General features: G+C 50.8%; 1 protein-coding gene across 1 annotated transcript in view; it reads left to right on the top strand.

The window, feature by feature from the left end:
* SGPL1 (sphingosine-1-phosphate lyase 1) overlaps positions 1-15,980 on the top strand; it is a gene marked incomplete at its 5' end in the record, with an annotated part of 37,765 nt that extends 21,785 nt beyond the window's left edge. The window contains 8 exons of the mRNA XM_054382524.1: positions 7,075-7,163; positions 11,026-11,131; positions 11,594-11,692; positions 12,278-12,427; positions 13,251-13,489; positions 14,680-14,826; positions 15,623-15,743; positions 15,840-15,980. Coding sequence (XP_054238499.1) covers positions 7,075-7,163; positions 11,026-11,131; positions 11,594-11,692; positions 12,278-12,427; positions 13,251-13,489; positions 14,680-14,826; positions 15,623-15,743; positions 15,840-15,980 — 1,092 coding nt within the window. The remainder of the gene's footprint in view (positions 1-7,074; positions 7,164-11,025; positions 11,132-11,593; positions 11,693-12,277; positions 12,428-13,250; positions 13,490-14,679; positions 14,827-15,622; positions 15,744-15,839) is intronic.
* Positions 15,981-19,081: the final 3,101 nt, after the last annotated feature.

Here is a 19,081-nt window from a genome sequence, read left to right as displayed (position 1 = left end):
GAGAGGCTCCCAAGCTTTTTAAGCACTTTGTAAAAGTCATCATTTTTCAGCAGTGGATGGGATGCTTCCTCTTTCTCCCTAATTACTGCTTTTTGTTCTTGCTTTTAATCAGGCAAGAGCAAAGAGCCAGGAATGAGTGATTTTTGAGGCTCCTAAGAGATTCTAAATCACCTTCTTGCAGTGATTAGGAAGGACTAATTAAGCTCAGTGCATGGAAGAGGAATGAGGGAGTTTGTTCTTGTCTGATCTGTGCTTGTTCCTGGTCACAAGGTTTGGCTTGGTGGATTTCCCCTCTGGTTTGGGGGGGAAGTCACCACTTTTACAATGTTTTTGACCTTGAAGAAGAAAGGGCAACTTTGAAGAGCAGGGAAAAATGCAAACTGGGGAGGGATGCACACTTATGTATCTGGTGCTGGCCTCTCCATGAGTTCTTTGCACTTTGCAGCTCAGGATGGGAGGCAAAATCAGCAGATACAAACTTTTAAGCCTTCTGTCAAAACCATCTTACAGAATCATTTTGGTTGGAAAAGACCTTTTAAGATCATCCAATCCAACCATTCTCTAACTCTGCCAAGTCTGGTGTCCCTCAGCACCACATCTCTGTGTCTTTGAAACATCTCCAGGGATGGGGATTCAACCACCTCTCTGGGAAGGCTATTCCAGGGTCTCAGAACCCTTGCAGTGAAGAAGTTTCTTGTAACATCCAACCTAAACCCTTCCCTGGCACAACTTGAGGCCACTTCCACTTGTTCTATAGTTTGCTACTAGAGAGAAGAGACCAACCCTCACCTGGCTCCAACCTTCTTTCAGGGAGGTGGAGAGAGCCAGAAGGTCTCCCCTCAGCCTCCTCTTCTGCAGACTAAACAAACCCAGCTCCCTCAGCTGCTCCTCACCAGCCCTGTTCTCCAACCCCTTCACCACCAGCTTTGTTGCCCTTTTTCTGGACCTCCTCCAGCACCTCAATGTCCTTTTTGGGATGAAGGGCCCAAAACTGAACCCAATATGCAAGATGCAGCCTCACCAGTGCCAAATGCAGGTAGATGATCCCTGCCCTAGTTCTGCTGTCCACACTATTGCTGATCCAGGCCAGGATGCTGTTGGCCTTCTTGGCCACCTGGACAGACGCTGGCTCATACTCAGCTGGATGTTGTTCAACACCCTCAGGCCTTTCTCTGCTCGGTAGCTTTCCAGCCACTCTTCCCTAGGCCTGAAGAATTGTTTTCCCTCTCCTTTCCCCCCTCTTCTTCTTGAACTGAGGGGCCCAGAGCTGGACACAATACTCCAGATGCAGCTTCACCAGGACAGAGTAGAGGGAGAGGAGATGCTCTCTTGACCTACTAACCACATCCTTTCTAATCCACCCTAGGATGCCATTGGCCTTCTTGGCCACAAGGGCACATGGCTGGCTCATGATCCATCCTTCTGTCCACCATGACTCCCAGGCTGAGCTTCCAGAGCAGTGGAATTTGGATGGAGAGATCAGCCAAAGGCATATATTGAATCTAGAAAGCTGGAGGGATATTTTTTCCACCCCCGCTTCCATGCTGTCTCTTCTCCCATCCCATTCAGAAAACAAGAAACAAATCAAGAACCCCCAAGGCTGTTTGCCTGCCTTTTTCCACCTTCTTTGCCTGACTTTGGAAGGTAGTGTGGGGTTGGAGAGGTGCTGAAAACCACTCCCCATGGCATCACTTCAGCCTTTTTTTGTCTGTGCTGGCTCGGAGGGAGCGTGAGCTGCTGGCGGCTGCTGAATCACTGCGCCTTGGCCGGCTGCCAGCATGCCACGGGGAGGCTCTGTCCTGTGATAGTGATTCAAGCCCTGGCTGGAGGAGAACAGAGTTGGCTCTGGTGATAGCTGAGCTGACAAAGCCTCTTGTTGAAGGAGCAGGCTCCCTCTGCAGGTGTAAACTGCCTGCACCAAAGGGGTTTGTGCTGGTGTAGCTGATGCAGGTCGAGCTGCCCTGGCAGGTCGCTGTGGTGGAGGTTCATGTTGGTAGTGATGTGCCCTCAGTTTAGGAAGCTGAGCTGGCTTGAAATCCAGGTTTTTTGGGTGGGTTTTCAGCAGCCTGAGTGAGCTTCTTGGGTGGCCATCTGCTTGCCAGACTTGGGAGGAGGTTCTGGATGCTGTTCCTTGACCTGCATCTGACGAGCTGCTGAGAAGTGTTGGCTCTCGCCTACCAAAACTGAAGTGTGGCTCAGCCTTTACCTGCAGGTGATAAACCAGGACAAGGGGGTATGATTTTAAGCTGAGAGTAAATTTGGCCTGGATCTTAGGAAGAAGTTCTGCAGTAGGAGGATGGTGAGACTCTGGAATAGGTTGCCCAGGGTGCCTGTGGATCCCCCTTCCTGAAGGTATTTAAAGTCAGATTGTATGAGGCATTGAGCAGCCAAGCCTAGTTGAGAGGCATCCCTGTCCATGGCAGGGAGGTTGAAGTGGATGATCTCTGAGGTCTCTTCCAACTTAAGCCATTCTGTAATTCCATGAATAAAGGTTTCATAGTCATAGATGGTTTGGGTTAGAAAGGACCTCTAAAAATCATCCAGTCCAACCCCCCTGCAGTCAGCAGGGACATCCTCCACTAGATCAGGTTGTTCAGAGCCTGACCTTGAATAGCTCCAAGGAAGGAGTTTGTCATATGGAAGGGCAAGATGTTGGTGTTTTGGTGGAAAGATCAAAATGTGGGAATAAGGCTGTGCAGAGGCTGCTCTTTGAACAGCAAATTACCCAGATGAGAGCAGAATTTCCTTGCTCAACAAGGAGCAGGGCTGGTGGCACGAAGTGCCTGCTGTTCAGTAACATGAATCCCAAAGTCCCCAAATCATTCCTAGCAAAGGTTTCACTGCAGTATCATGAGCAGTGATTGCTGGCTGGCAAGCCTGCACTAATCCCATTCCTCTCTCCCACCCAGCAGGAAGAAGGCAACCCATGTTCTACCAGCTTAATTTTTTTGTCCCCAGAGGTCACAGCTGACAACTTCACAGCCCCTTCCATAAGAAGGGTTGAAGAGTTGATGACACAACCCATACAACACTTAGGGTATTGTGTTTCTGCTGCCATCTGGGAGCTCCATAGCAAATGCAAGCATTTCTTTCTCCAGTCTGAGGCTCTGTTAGAGTTTATCTGCCACAGCTGTGGCTTTTAAACCACTGAAAAAGCAGAACTTGTCTCTGGTGGGACAGTCACTTCCACGCTGCCTGTGGTGGCAGCTTGCTGCCAGCTTGGATCAGGTGAGGAACAAATGTTGCAGGCTGGGTTGTTTTGTTTTTTTCCCCTGTGAACTTTGTTCCTTATCTCTGAACTTTGATGTTGAGTCACTGTCATGTGGTCACACTTCTCCTTCTTTGCATTTGGAGGGTTGGCAGCTGTGGCAGCTTGGAAGAAACCAAAGGAGAACCCAGGCTAGCAGGTGGTCCTTTCCAACCCACCCCATTCTTTGTTTCTGTGTCTGCAGATGTGACTGCATCCTTTTTTATGTTTATAGAATGTTTTGGGTTGGAAAGGACCTTAAAGATCATCCAGTTCTAACCCTCCTGCCATGGGCAGGGACACCTCCCACTAGATCAGGTTGCTTAAAGCCTCAACCAGCCTGGCCTTGAACACCTCCAAAGAGGGGGCATCCACAACTTCTTCCAGTGTCTCACCACCCTCACTATAAAGAATTTCTTCCTAATCTCCAGTCTAAATCTGCCCTCTTCAAACTTAAAGCAGCAGTTTTTTAGTTTTTTTTTTCTTTGAGGGAAGAGGTTAAAAGGGGGGAAATTGCACTTGAGTGAGCAGATCTGAGGTTCAAAATCAGTGCTTAAGGGGGCTGTAAGCAGCTCTTGGTTCCTCTCTTTCACCTGTGCTTCTGTATACTTGTGCTAGGTACCTCCAACCTCAAGCTGTGGTTCACCCAGCACAGGCAGCCTTGCACACTGCTTGTAAAACCAACTTCACATTTGATTAGGTTACAGTTCTGCTCTGGAAGCTTTGTACCCACGCTTTCCAGTCCTCGGCATGTCAGGACTCACAATGGCCAGGTCAACAGCAGACAGTCCTCCCACCTGAGGGTGTCAAGTGGAAGGGGCCAGGCTCTTTTTGGTGGTTCACAGTGATAAGACAAGGAGCAAAGGATTCAAGCTTGAACTTAGAAGATTTCACCTCAACATGAGGAGAAACTTCTTTACAGTGAGGGAGACAGAGCCCTGGACCAGGCTGCCCAGGGGGGTTGTAGAGTCTCCTTCTCTGGAGCCTTTCCAAACCCACCTGGATGCATTGCTGTGTGGACTACCCTAAGTGATCCTGCTCTGGCAGGGGGGTTGGGCCTGATGATCTCTTGAGGTCCTTTCCAACCTCTGATCTACTGTGCTACTGTGAATTTCTTGCCAGTGAAGAGTTTGATTTACTTGCTTGCCTGCAGCTAATGAGTTGCACTGTGCCATAGTAAACTTGAGTGAGCAGCTTGTGTGTGTCCCTCCAGAGAATGGCTTAGGTTGGAAGGGACCTCAGAGATCATCTGCTGCAACCTCCCTGCCATGAGCAGGGACACCTCTGAACTAGATTTGGTTGCCAAAGGCCTCATCCAACCTGGCCTTGAGCCACCTCCAGGGAGGGAACATCCACAACCTCCCTGGGTAACCTGTTCCAGAGTCTCACCACCCTTGTACTGAAGAACTTCTTCCTAAGATCCAGTCTAAACCTAGTCTCCCTCAGGTTGAAACCATTCCCCTTTGTTCTGTCTCTAGATACCCTTCTGAAAAGTCCCTCTCCAGCCTTCCTGGAGGCTCCCTTTAGGTGTTGGAAGGCAGCTCTAAGGTCCCCTTGGAACCTTCTCTTCTCCAGGCTGAACACTCCCAGCTCCCTCAGCCTATCCTCATAACAGAGGTGCTCCAGCACCTCTTCTCTCTTTCACCTCCTGATGCAAACCCCCTTGTTCTCCTGTAGTCTGGTTGAAGAGAGCTGGCACAGCACTGGGATTGGGTTGTGGCTTGCTGGGGGAGAGTAATGCAGAAACTCCTCCTGGTGTGAAATTCCTTTGGGTCCTTGAGAACTTGCTAGTTCCAACCTGGTTTTGACCCAGAGCCAGGCTGGCCTCTGCAAAGAGAATGTGAGGGAGAGTTCTGCTCTCTGGAGTGCTGCAGGTTCTGGGAAGGTTTTGTAGCTCAGAAGCAGTGCCAACCTGGAGCTGGCTCCTTGCCTCATCCTGGCATCACTCCAGGCCTAATAAACTCTGCTGGACCTGAGTTGACTCAATGCAGAAGCAGCTTTGTTGTTTCCCTGTGCGTGGCATAATGAATCTGTAATCCAGTACAGCAACCCCTGGTAGTGCAGAGCTCAGGAGCTCCTAGGAGTTCTGTGGGGCACAGTCAGGTTTGCCAGCCCAGCAGCCTAACCTCTTGTTAGCTTTGTGAGTTGAGTGCAGGCTGCACCAAGAGGAGTGTGGCCAGCAGCTCAACAGAGGTGAATCTTCCTCTTTGCTCTGCTCTTGTGAGCCCTTGCCTTGAATACTGCCTCCAGTTCTGGTGTCCCCAGCATAAACAGGACACAGAGCTGTTGGACTGAGTCCAGAGGAGGGCCACAAGGATGAGCCACAAGGGCTGGAGCACCTCTGCTGTGAGGATAGGCTGGGGGAAGCTCATGACTTTTCTCCCTCAGTGTCCCTGGTCACCTCCTTTCATCACCAACCCTACAGAAAGCTACAGAAAGGGAGAGATTTCTTCACTCCAAGCTGGCTAAAGCCAGTCATGATCATGGTCCATGTGAGACCCCACTTTGAATGCTGCATCCAGTTCTGGTGTCCCCATCCAAAGAAGGACATAGAACTCTTGGAGCAAGTCCAGACAGGGCCACAAGGATGATTAAAGGGCAGAAGCTGAGGATAGGCTGAGGGAGCTGGGGGTGTTCAGCCTGGGGGAGAGAAGGCTCCAGGGGGACCTTAAAGCTGCCTTTCCATACCTACAGGAAGCCTACAGGCTGAAGGGGGACTTCTCATAAGGGTTTCTAGTGACAGGACAAGGGGGAATGGTTTGAAGCTGAGGGATTTTAGGTTTAGATTAGATCTTAGCAAGAAGCTCTTCAGTATGAAGGTGGTGAGACTCTGGAATAGGTTGCCCAGAGTGGCTGTGGATGCCTCCTCCCTGGAGGTATTGAAAGCCAGATTGGATGAGGCCTTGAGCAACCAAGTCTAGTTGAGAGGCATGGCAGGGAGGTTGGAGTAGATGATCTCTGAGGTCCTTTCCAACCTAAGCCTTGTTTATATTCTTGTTTTCCACATCCCCTTCCCCCTTTAAGTAGCAGAGTCAAGATGTGCCTGGTCTGGCCTGGATCAGCAACAGTGTGGGCAGCAGGACTAGGGCAGGGATTGTCCCCCTGTACTCAGCACTGGGAAGGTCACACTTTGAGTGCTGGGTTCAGCTGTGGAGCCTTCGCTCCCAGAAGAACATTGAGGTGCTGGAATGGGTCCAGAGAAAGACAATGAAGTTGGTGAAGATTCTGGAGAACAGGGCTTGTGAGGAACAGCTGAGGGAGCTGGGGGTGTTCAGCCTGGAGAAAAGGAGACTGAAGGGAGACCTTCTGGCACTCTGCAACTGCCTGAAAAGAGGTTGGAGTGAGGTGGGGGTTGGTCTCTACTCCCTAGTGAAAAATGGTCTGACAAGGGGAAATGGCTTCAAGTTGCACCAGGGGAGATTTAGGTTGAATATTACAAGAAAGGAATTCTCAGACACTGAAACAGGCTGCCAAGGGAGGTGGTTGAATCCTCATCCTTGGAAGTGTTTATAAGATGCAGAGATTTGGTGCTGAGGGCCATGATTTAGCACCAGTCTTTTTAGAGTTAGAGGATGATTGGACTGAATGATCTTCAATGTCCTTTCCAACTGAAGTGATTCTCTGAATGTGCACTTTTAAGAGCAGAAAAGACCTCTGGAACTGTTCGGTGGCTTCTGCTGCCCTTCAAACCCTGAGCCGTCCTGTGTATCTCTTGCCCCTGAAGCCTGCCTGGGCAGAGGTGCTGAGTCAGCATCCCTTTCTCTTTGGCAAAATCCATGTAAATGAGTTGTTTCTCTTCTTTGCTGCTTTTCTTTTTTTCATGACAGATGACATCTGGAGGGACTGAGAGCATCCTGATGGCCTGCAAGGCCTACCGAGACCTGGCTTATGAGAGAGGCATCAAACAGCCAGAAATGTGAGTGGTGCCTCCATGGCTTGCTTCTTGCTTTGGGCCTTTCTGGGATTTGCTGTTCCTCTGAGCTGAGGTGGCTGCTAGGCCTCAAAAGTCATAGAATTGTCAGGGTTGGAAGGGATCTCAAGGATCATCCAGTTCCAACCCCCCTGCCATGGGCAGGGACACCTCACACTCCAGCAGGTTGCTCACAGCCACATCCAGCCTGGCTGCAAAAACCTCCAGGGATGAGGCTTCCACCACCTCCCTGGGCAACCTGTTCCAGTCTCTCACCACCCTCATGGGGAAGAATTTCTTCCTAACATCTAATCTCAATCTACCTATTTCTAGTTTTGCTCCATTCCCCCCAGTCCTATCACTCCCTGACACCCTCCAAAGTCCCTCCCCAGCTTTCTTGGAGCCCCCTTCAGATACTGGAAGGCCACAAGAAGGTCTCCCGGGAGCCTTCTCCTCTCCAGACTGAACAACCCCAACTCTCAGTCTGTCCTCATAGCAGAGGAGCTCCAGCCCTCTGCTCATCCTCATGGCCCTTCTCTGGACACCTTCCAGCACCTCCAGATCCTTCTTGTACTGGGGGCTCCAGAACTGGATACAGAACTCCAGGAGGGGCCTCATCAGAGTGGAGTAGAGGAGGAGAATCACCTCCCTCACCCTGCTGGCCACACTTCTCTTGCTGCAGCCCAGGATGTGATTTGCTTTCTGGGCTGCAAGTGCACACTGCTGGCTCCTTCATTTCCAGATGTCCAGACAGAGATGGCTGATAAGTGGTGTCCCTCAGGGGTCTGTACTGGGACCAGTGCTGTTGAGTATCTTCACCAGTGATACAGAGACAGTTAGACTGAGGGCACCCTCAACAAGTTTGCAGATGATACCAAGCTGAGCTCTATAAAATATTAAGAGAAAATCTCTAGACCTTAAATTACAATTTCACAGCAGCACAGAATGGTGGGAATTGGAAGGGACCTCTGGAGATTATCAAACCAACTCCCCTGCCAAGGCAGGTTCACCTAGAGGAGGTCACACAGGAACACATCCAGGCAGGTTTGGAATGTCTCCAGAGATGGAGTCTCCACCACCTCTCTGGGCAGCCTGTTCCAGCGCTCCATCACCCTTAAAAGTCAAGAAGTTCCTCCTCATGTTTAGATGGAACTTCTTTTGTTCAGGTTTGTGCCTGTTACCCTTTATCCAACATCCTTGAACATCACATGTAAGATGTAGCCATCAACACCACCTATCACAGAGTGTTAGGGGTTGGAAGGGGGCTCTAGAGATGAGAAGGCTCCAGGGAGACCTAGTAGCAGCCTTCCAGTACCTGAAGGGGGCTACAAGAAGGCTGCAGAGGGACTGTTTACAAAGGCCTGCAGTGATAGGATGAGGGCCAATGGTTAGAAATTAAAGAGGAGATTTAGATTGGATGTTAGGAACAAGTTCTGCACCATCAGGGTGGTGGAACACTGCAACAGGTTGCTCAGGAGGTAGTTGAGGCCCCACCCCTGGAGAATATTCAAGGTGGGGCTCAACAAGGCTCTGAGCAACCTGATCTAGTGGAGGATGTCTCTGCTGACTGCAGGGGGTTGGAGTAGATTACCTTTGGAGTTCCCTTCCTAGCCAAACCATTCTATGGCTCTGTGATTTCAGAGCTCATTACCACATCCTCAGCATCCATCTGTGCCTGAAGGAGGGAAACTTGTGTTGAAAGAAGCAATGCAAAGGCCCAGGAAGCTTTAAGCAGCCTGGGAGGCATGGCTGTGTTGCTGGTGGGGGCTGCAGTAGCTGTGCTGGGCTGATGTATTTTGGCCACTCTAGACAGCTCCTATCACCTTTTCAACTCCTCACAAGCAGAAGCTGTCAGGCCCTTTGAAGTCTTCACAGGGGGGTTGATTTCTTCAGATCAAAGAGGGGTTTAGCCTGAAAGCCCTGGGACTTAAGTTGGAGCTGTTTGGAGCTGAAATGAGGAGTTGTGCTCATCACTATCCTGCTCATAGAGGATTTGCTCTCTCTGATGTGCTGCTGCTTTCCAGACAGTGCATCAAAAATAGGCCCTCTGGCTAACGGCTTGTGAGCGGAAAATGTGAGAAGAGATGAACTGCTGAGGTGTTTTATCTTCTGCTGTAGTTCTTTTCACAGCATCACAGAATGGTAGGGCTGGGAAGGGACCTCTGGAGATCATCCAGTCCAACCCCCCTGCCAAGGTCACACAGGGACGTATCCAGGTAGGTCTGGAATGTCTTCAGAGATGGAGACTCCACCATGTCTCTGGGCAGCCTGTTCCAGTGCTCCATCACTTTTAGATTAAAGAAGTTCCTCCTCATATTTAGATGGACCTTCCTATGTTCAAGTCTGTGCCCCCTTGTCCTGTCACTGGGCACCACTGAAAGCAGACTGGCCTCATCCTCCTGACCCTCACCCTTGAAGTATTTAATAGCATCGATGAGATCCCCCTCAGTCTGCTCTTTTCAAGGCTAAAGAGCCCTAATTCACTCAGTCTTTCCCCATCAGAGAGATGTTCCAGACTCCTCACCATCTTTGTAGCCCTTTGCTGTACCCTCTCCAGCAGTTCCCTGTCCTTCTTGAGCTGGGGAGCCCAGAACTGGACACAATACTCTAGATGAGGCTTCACCAGGGCAGAGTAGGGAGGGAGGAAAACCTTGTTCAACCTGCTGGCCACACTTCATGCTCCCCTCCCTGACCCTTTTTTCCTTCCCTCCCTGGCCCTTTTTTGCAGGCTGTTAAAGGCTCTGATAAAGATTCCTCAGAAAAGGTTCAGTCACTGCCCTTCAAAAAGGGAGACAGCAAAATTTGTGGTATTTATGCTGCTCCTTCCCTTAGCCATTGCTTCGTGCCCCATTCAGGGAGGATGACTGGCTAGAGGTGCTACAGTATTGTTTGACAGAACAAGGAATGAGCTTTCTTGGGAAGTCCTGCTCACAGAAGATCATGCAGTGGGACAATCACTGTAGGAGGATTTCTCTGGGTTGCTCAAGTGTCCATGGCTTTAGTTCAGAGCAGAATGTGGCTTCTGTTCTGTCCCAGAGGGGATTTCTCCCAACTGTTTTATAGTCCCTGTGATTTTTGGCAAGTTGAAACCTGCAGCTAGCCTGTTTGTGACCTGCTTGTCCACACTTGGTGGACAAGTTCACCATGAGCCAGCAATGTGCTCTCCTCGCCAAGAAGGCCAATGAGCTCCTCAGGTGGATTTCAGGAGTGTGGCCAGCAGGACAAGGGAGGTTCTCTTCCACCTCTGCTCTGCCCTAGTGAGGCTGCATCTGGAGTACTGGGTCCAGTTCTGGGCTCTCCAGTTCAAGAGAGATGGGGAACTACTGAAGAGAGTCCAGGGGAGACTGTGAAGATGCTGAGGGGCCTGGAGCATCTGTGTGAGAAGGAAAGGCTGAGAGCCCTGGGGCTGGTTAGTCTGGAGAAGAGCAGACCCAGAGGGGATCTGATCAGTACTGATCAATAGCTAAAGGGTAGGGGGCAAGAGGATGGGGCCAGACTCTGTTCAGTGGTGCCCAGTGACAGGAGAAGGGGCAGTGGGTGCAAACCGGAACCTAGAAGGTTCTATCTGGACAGGAGGAGAAACTCCTTTGGTGTGAGAGTGCTGGAGCCTTGGAGTAGGCTGCTCAGAGAGGTTGTGGAGTCTCCTCCTCTGGAGAGACTCCAAACCCCCCCAGGCCATTGTGATCCTGGGCAAGCTGCTATGGGTGATCCTGCTTTAGCAGGGAGGGTTGGACACAATCTCCAGAGGTCCCTTCCTGCTCCAACCATGCTTAGATTCTGTGATCTCCAGACTGTATTGGGTTTGCTCCTGTTCACTGTGGGCTTTAGCTGCTGCTGGGCTGACTCCTGCCCTCTGCTCCTTTTCCAGGCTGGTCCCGGTGAGCGCCCACGCAGCCTTCGACAAGGCAGCACACTACTTTGGGCTGAAGCTGGTTCACATACCATTGACCAAGGCTATGGAAGTGGATGTGCAGGTACCTCTTCAGGCAGCACAACACCTTTTATTTCCTTTGGGAGATTAGGCATTCTGCAGCAAACAGGCCAAATCTCTATGTAACCAGGTGGCAAATCAGTGGGTAAGAGGGAGAAGTGGAAGTGAGGAGAAGTGGCAGGGGTAAGTGCCTGTGGTTGCAGAGAAGGTTTTGTGTAAAATAAGTGGGTGAAAACCATCCCTTTGTCCTGTGTGGTGCATTTAGAAGCAGGTAATTCATGGATTTCAGGAAGAACCCCAGATTTCAGATAAGGGCAAATAGAAGTGGAGGAGTGAAATGACTCTGATGTCACCTGATACTTGTAGCTCATTTCCTTTGCTTTCTGTAGGCTTTGGAGGGTTGGGTTTTAAGGGCAGACTCTGGATGTTTTCACTTTTTCATCTTTTTTGGCAGGATGACACTTGGTAAATGGAATGTGAGCATCTTCTCTCTTTAAATCTTCAGGCAATGAGGAGAGCCATCTCGAGGAACACAGCCATGCTGGTCTGCTCTGCTCCCCAGTTCCCACATGGAATTATGGACCCCATTGATGAAGTGGCAGAGGTAGGCTGGCACCCCTGGTACTCCTGGGAGCTGCAGCAATCAAACCAGTGTGCTCTTCTGTACCAGGGTCTAGAGAAGGGCCATGAGGATGATCAGAGGGCTGGAGCTCCTCTCCTATGAGGACAGACTGAGAGAGTTGGGGCTCTTCATTTTAGAGAAGAGAAGGCTCTGAGGAGACCTCCTTGTGGCCTTCAAGTGTCTGAAGGGGGCTACAAGAAAGCTGGGGAGGGACTTTTGAGGGTGTCAGGGAACTGGGGGGAATGGAGCAAAACCAGAAATGGGGAGATTCAGATTGGATGTTAGGAAGAAATTCTTCCCCATGAGGGTGGTGAGACACTGGAACAGGTTGCCCAGGGAGGTGGTGGAAGCCTCATCCCTGGAGGTTTTTGCAGCCAGGCTGGAGGTGGCTGTGAGCAACCTGCTGGAGTGTGAGGTGTCCCTGCCCATGGCAGGGGGGTTGGCACTGGCTGATCCTTAAAGGTCTCTTCCAACCCTGACAATTCCATGATTCTAAGCCCCAGTCTGGACTCAGGCAAACAGGGATCAAAGCAGGACAGTTCACCAGCCTCTCTCGTTCACCCACAGCTTGCAGTGAAGTACAAAATCCCCTTCCATGTGGATGCCTGCCTGGGAGGCTTTCTGATTGCTTTCATGGACAAGGCAGGGTTCCCTCTGAAGCGTCCCTTTGACTTCCGAGTGAGAGGGGTCACCAGCATTTCTGCTGACACCCACAAGGTAAGAGGAGGGGAGTGGAGAACTATCTTTGATTTGGGGAGAGGGATTAGGCCAATGACATCCTGGCCTGCATCAGAAGTAGTGTGGCCAGTAGGAGCAGAGAAGTCATTCTGCCCTGTGCTCAGCACTGGTTAGGCCACACCTTGAGTGCTGTGTCCAGGTCTGGGTTCCTCAATTTAAGAAGGACATTGAGAGACTTGAATGTGTCCAGAGAAGGGCAATGAGGCTGGGGAGGGGTCTGGAGCACAGCCCTGTGAGGAGAGGCTGAGGGAGCTGGGGGTGTTTAGCCTGGAGAAGAGGAGGCTCAGGGCAGACCTCATTGCTGTCTACAGCTACCTGAAGGGAGGTTGTAGCCAGGTGGGGGTTGGGCTCTGCTCCCAGGCAACCAGCACAGAACAAGAGGACACAGTCTCAAGCTGTGCAGGGGGAAGTTTAGGCTTGAGGTGAGGAGAAAGTTCTTCCCAGAAAGAGTAATTGGCCATTGGAATGTGCTGCTCAGGGAGGTGGTGGAGTCACCATTCCTGGAGGTGTTGAGTAAAAAGCTTGGATGTGGCACTTGGAGCCATGGTTTAGTTGTCAAGAGGGGTTAGGTGTTAGGTAATAGGTTGGACTCGATGATCTCTGAGGTCTTTTCCAACCTGCTTGGTTCTGTCATTCTGATGCCATCCCTGCCCTCAGGCACTTCTGCTCTGCTCTGTGAAGCACTGAAGTGCAGTGGAAGGGACTGCATCAGAGTGTGGGCAGAGAGGGTTTTGGGTGGCTAACCCCTTGGGACCCTCTGCCCTCTGGCACAGCTTCTGAGTGCTTTCTGTGCCCCTTGCAGTATGGCTATGCTCCCAAGGGCTCCTCCGTGGTGCTGTACAGTGACAAGAAGTACAGGAGCTACCAGTTCTTCATAGCACCTGACTGGCAAGGGGGCATATATGCCTCCCCCTCCGTGGCAGGCTCCAGGCCTGGTGGCATCATAGCTGCTTGCTGGGCAACCCTGATGCACATAGGAGAGTCAGGCTACGTGGAGGCCACGAAGAGGATCATCAAAACAGCTCGTTTCCTTGAATCAGAGTAGGTGTCTGCCTTGGTGTTGGGATGGGGCTCTTCCTCCCTCCTCTGCCCTCCTGCCTTCTCCACTCCTCCCTCCTCTGCCCTCCTGCCTTCTCCACTCCTCCCTCCTCTGCCCTCCTGCCTTCTCCATTCCTCCCTCCTCTGCCCTCCTGCCTTCTCCACTCCTCCCTCCTCTGCCCTCCTGCCTTCTCCACTCCTCCCTCCTCTGCCCTCCTGCCTTCTCCACTCCTCCCTCCTCTGCCCTCCTGCCTTCTCCACTCCTCCCTCCTCTGCCCTCCTGCCTTCTCCACTCCTCCCTCCTCTGCCCTCCTGCCTTCTCCACTCCTCCCTCCTCTGCCCTCCTGCCTTCTCCACTCCTCCCTCCTCTGCCCTCCTGCCTTCTCCACTCCTCCCTCCTCTGCCCTCCTGCCTTCTCCACTCCTCCCTCCTCTGCCCTCCTGCCTTCTCCACTCCTCCCTCCTCTGCCCTCCTGCCTTCTCCACTCCTCCCTCCTCTGCCCTCCTGCCTTCTCCACTCCTCCCTCCTCTGCCCTCCTGCCTTCTCCACTCCTCCCTCCTCTGCCCTCCTGCCTTCTCCACTCCTCCCTCCTCTGCCCTCCTGCCTTCTCCACTCCTCCCTCCTCCTCTTCTCCCTACCTCTCTTCTGGACTCCTTTCCTCTCCCTCCCTGTCCTGAGCTCCTCCTGAACTTGTTTCTCCCGGGAGAAACTGCAGGATGTCACCTGCTGGGCAGCTCCAGGGGAACTTTGTGTGCACAGAGGTGCTGCCCTGTGCCACACAGCTGAGAGGCACAGAGAGGAGAGGGCTGCAGGCTTCATTATTTAGCTGATTTGGCTTTGAGAGTTTCTTCTGCCTCAGCCCCAAAGGAGCAATCTGGAAGGGCTTACTCTAGATGACACAAGGATTCTACTCTCTTGTTGGGGTGCTTGTGTGAGCTGCTAAGCTGGTCTTCTCTGCTCCCCTGACTTCTCTTGCCACTCTGTCCTCTCTCTTTTCTATTTATTCCTTAATTTACTTGACTTGAAGGCCTGTAACAATCCAAGCCCTAACGGCCTGAGCCGGTTGGGTGTTTTTCAGCCGGATTTTGCCATCTGCCCTTTTGTGCATTCCCTTTGGAAGCTCGAGATACTCTGCCCAACTCCCTGGTCTCTCCTGCCATCTAGTCACTTCTTTTCTCCATTTTCTTTCCAAGGCTGAGAAAAATTGACAGCATCTTCATCTTGGGCAAGCCTGAGGTGTCTGTCCTCTCCATCGGCTCGGACACTTTCGACATCTATCGGTTATCGAATTTCTTAGCTGCCAAAGGATGGAACTTAAATGTTCTGCAGTTCCCATCAAGGTGAGTTTGTGAAGACCAGGGTGTGGGTAACCAGGGTCTGCAGGGTGGTTGTGTTCAGCTCTTGTGATTCTCTACCTACAGAGAGGGGATTCTGCCCCTCTGCTGTGCTCTGGTGAGACCCCACCTGGAGAACTGCCTCCAGTTCTGGTGTCCCCAGCATAAGAGGGACATGGAGCTGCTGGAGCAGGTCAAGAGGAGGCCACAAAGGTGATCAGAGGGCTGGAGAACCTCCCCAATGGGGACAGGCTGAGAGAGTTGGGTCAGCCTGGAAAAGAGAAAGTTCTGGGGAGACCTTAGAGCAGCCTTCCAGTACCTGAAGGGGGCTGCAAGAAAGCTGGGGAAGGACTTTTTGCAAGGGCTTGTAATGATAGGATGAGAGGGAATGGATTGAAACTTGAGGAGGGCAGATCTAGACTGGAGATTAGGAAGAAACTCTTTGGAGTGTGAGGGTGGTGAGACACTGGAACAGGTTGTTCAGGGAGGTTGTGGATGTCCCCACCCTGGAGATGTTGAAGGCCAGGTGGGATGAGAACTTGAGCTAGTGGGAGGTGTCCCTGCCCAGGGCAGGGGGGTTGGAACTAGATGATCTTTAAGGTCTCTTCCAACCATTCAATCAATCTGTGACTGCCTTTAGCTGGGAAGTTGTAGGTTGTCTTCTCCCATTATACTGCAGAAGTGCCCTTTTAAGGAGATGCAGGGTTGTTCAGTGGCCAGGGCAAGACTCAGGCACTGTTGGTAGCTCAGGAAAGGTGGAGCTGAGGTGGTTTAACCTCTGCCCTGTCCCTTCCCTGCCCAGCATTCACCTCTGCATCACGCAGCTGCACACCAAGCCCGGCGTGGCCGAGCGCTTCCTGCAGGACGTCAGGGACAGCATCGCAGATATCATGAAGGACCTCCATGCCAAGACCACAGGCATGGTAAGGAGGGTGCACAGAGTGCACAGTGAGAGGGCTGAGCACCTTTCTCTGCTGCTTTTAACCCCCCTGTGTCGTGATCTCCTCTTCTCTGCTCAGGGAGCTATCTATGGAATGGCTCAGTCCGTCCCAGACAGGAGTTTGGTAGCGGAGATCTCTCAGGCCTACCTGGATGGCCTCTACAGCACGGATGTTCCTTGCAGTGAGAAGCACATGAACGGCTCTCCTGGCCACCACTGACTGCAGTGCAACAACCAGTGCCTTGCCAGTCAGCACTGGGCTGCTTCTAAGAGGTTTCCTAGAGGGGAAGAGATTGCAGCAAGCCTTTGTTCCAATAATTGGCAGGTCTGACAGTGGCTTGATCTCGAAAACTTCCTTCTCTGTCTCGGTCTGTTCTGAACTCCACGTCGGTTTCGTGCCCAACTTGAGGTTTTGGGGCTGTTCTTCCCTTCCCTCTGCTTTATTTTCCTGCTGGCTGTTGCTGGGGAACTGAATGTCCATTCCACAACTCCAAACTCCTCAGGTATTCTGTGTCTCCCTTCATTCCTTGCCATCCCTTCTCTTCAGACCCAGTTCCTTCAGCTGGTGTTGAGATTTGAGTTCTCACATTGCGTTCCACAGCTTCAATCTTCCCACGAAGGTTGAAGGTGGAAAATAAATTGAAAAAAAAATTTTTTTTTTTTTTTAGTTTTTTTTTCTTTCTTTTGGGTATTCCTCCAAACTGCTGCCTTGAACAGACTTGTAGGAGCCTTATCCCCATCCAATGCAGAGCCAGTCCATTGGCAAAGGAAAGAGGTCGGTGTACTCCCTTTGAAATCCCCGCTGGAGATCTCAGCATTGACTGCAGTCATCTGCTGAGGGAGGGGGATAAAAGAAAAAATAAAAAACAAACAACCAAACAACCGCAAACCAATTCACAAAACCCTTTTCTGGAATCTTTTTTGGGTTTGAGTACCAAGCAAGGTAGTGGAGGGAGAGGAACTGGATGGTACTGAGAACCTTAGGTACGTAGTCACTGTGTTCCCTGCCTCTTCCAGAAGGACAATGCAGTTACCACCCCCAGACTGCTTTTCCTTCTACCCTGCACCATTCTGGAGGTGCAAAAAAACCAACCAACCAACCAAACAAAAAAAAAAAAGCTGAATTACTTCTTTGGAACTTGAGGAACTTTTTTGCACTGTCTCCCAATGCTGTCATAGAGTCAGCCAGACCCTGGCTTGTGCCACCAGCACCAGGGGGCTTGGTGTGGGAGCAGATGGCACCAAAGCTGACTTTTGTTGTTTGTTGTTGGTTTGTTTTGGTTTTGTTTTGTTTTTTTTTTTTTTTTGACCATGGTCTTTTTTTAGTATAAAAATAAAAAAGGTGACTTTTGTGCTAGTAGGAAGCTCTGCTCTTTGCACTGATTCTTTGTAAGGCACATTCTCAAAAGGGCATTCACCACTGTGCCTTGATGCTTCCCTGGCTGTTGATTTTTTTTTTTTTTTTTTTTTTTTTTTTGTTATTGTGGGATGCTAGGGACGATTGGAGGCTTCAGCTGTTGGCTGCAGGCTTTGCTGTGGTCATTTCCTTATGGTACTATAACAAAAGAACCAACCTCAAAGGCAAAGACTGGCCTCAGAGAAAAACCCTGTGAGGTGGAGGAGGAGTTGTATGAGCCACATCCCTTCCCAGTATTACAAAGGTGCTGGTGGAGCTCTTGAGAGGTAGATGATAGCATGCAGCAAGCTGGAGGTGCTCAAGCTTTGGGCATGGAGCTCACCCTCTGCTCTTTTTACAGTGAGAGAGTTTTTCCCCAGAGCAGCTTGTGATGCCAAGCTCAAATCTCTGCAGTGGTGTCACTCCTGCAGGCCTTTCCCTTCCGTTTCCCCTCAGCTTTTTGCCTCCTGGGCAACACTCAGGAGAAGACTTCATGCCACTTCTGCAGAGCCTTGTGCAGGACATCCAGAGGCAGCTGTCTCCCTGCTGTGGCGGACTTGGTAGCCCAAGGCTGACCCTCACTGGCCAGAGAAGCAGCACAGTAATTAGGCTAAGTGAGGAGACTACCTAGCAGGCACCAGTGCAGCCTTGGGCCCAGTGATTGTGGCAGGAAGGCTGCTTGCTTGCTTCTCAGTGCTAGAAGACAAAAGCCTTTTGGCCATCTCTCCTGAACTTTGATGTCTCTGAGCCTTTTGGGAGCCATCTGGTATTTGAATTTGCTTGGTAGTCTCTTGATGGGTGTTAACCAGGACCTCTTTCTTCTGTTAACATCTTCCCAGCCTGACCACTGCTGCATCTCTTGAGTTTGCTTTGCTTTGGAGACAGTCTTAAGTGGCTGGCTCCTTGTGATGGTTCTCTTTGGAACCCAGATTTAACACAAAGAAAGAAAAACAGAAAGGGAGGTACTCTCTTTACTTCTGCTTTAAAAGAAAGAGGGGATGGATTGGGGTTGGAGGTGTGAAGGAGAGAGAGAAACTCCCTCCTCTACCCTGCTTGCATCCTCCTGACAGGAAGCAGGTGGATCTCAGTGCTCCATTTCACATGGTCTGGATGTATTTGAAGCTGTTTATTTGTCAATGTATTCCCTTCTGTGGGTTTCACTGTGGGTTTCATTGTTTTCTGTGTCTTTTTTCTATGCTGGAAATGTCATCTCCTGGTTGGGACTAGGCCACTGTCTTTTTTTTTTTTTTGCCCTGGGCTGTAGTTTCTTCATCCTTATCATCTGCATCTCCTTCATCATGCCAAATGACCTGAGACAAACCATCAGTGTGATGAACAGGCTGGCTAATTATTGAAAAGACTCCCTCCCACCCCAAAAGAACAAAAAAAGAAGGAGGATTTGATGGACTTGGCTTCTGATCTGAAACTGAATGGTACTTTAAACCTGGAAGGATCTGGGTGACTCTGAACTCCTGCAAGATTTCTGGCAGTCAGCTTTTGCCAAGCCAGGCACTGAACTGGATGCTTAGGTACTTGACTGAAGACTATCCAATGGGATGGACCGAGAGAGAGGAGATGTGTGTCTTCATGCTCTGGATTTCACCCTGCACTTTTCAGATGACTTGGGGAGGGGTGAGGGGGAGCAGAAGGGTTGCTTACAACACAATAACACCATGCCCAATCAATCCACAGTGACTCTTTTTAATGGACAGACAGGAAGAGTCCACCTGATGGCAGCATTCTGTATTCCTCTGATTTGCCACTGTAAAGCTGGAGGCTGAATCATGCTGAAGAGCTGATGGTGAAAATGGGCCTGGTTGGTATTAAAATGGTGCATTTAGCTATCTAGGCTCATGGAAGTCTTCATTTTTCTTGTGGGAATGAATGGGACCCTAATTACTCCTGCTGTTTGCTCATGCACAGCC

The sequence above is a fragment of the Indicator indicator genome, chromosome 7 (assembly GCF_027791375.1).
Source record: "Indicator indicator isolate 239-I01 chromosome 7, UM_Iind_1.1, whole genome shotgun sequence".
Lineage (NCBI taxonomy): Eukaryota > Metazoa > Chordata > Aves > Piciformes > Indicatoridae > Indicator > Indicator indicator.
The sequence above is the reverse complement of the archived record's forward strand: the minus strand, read 5'-3'. Positions and strand labels throughout refer to the sequence as shown.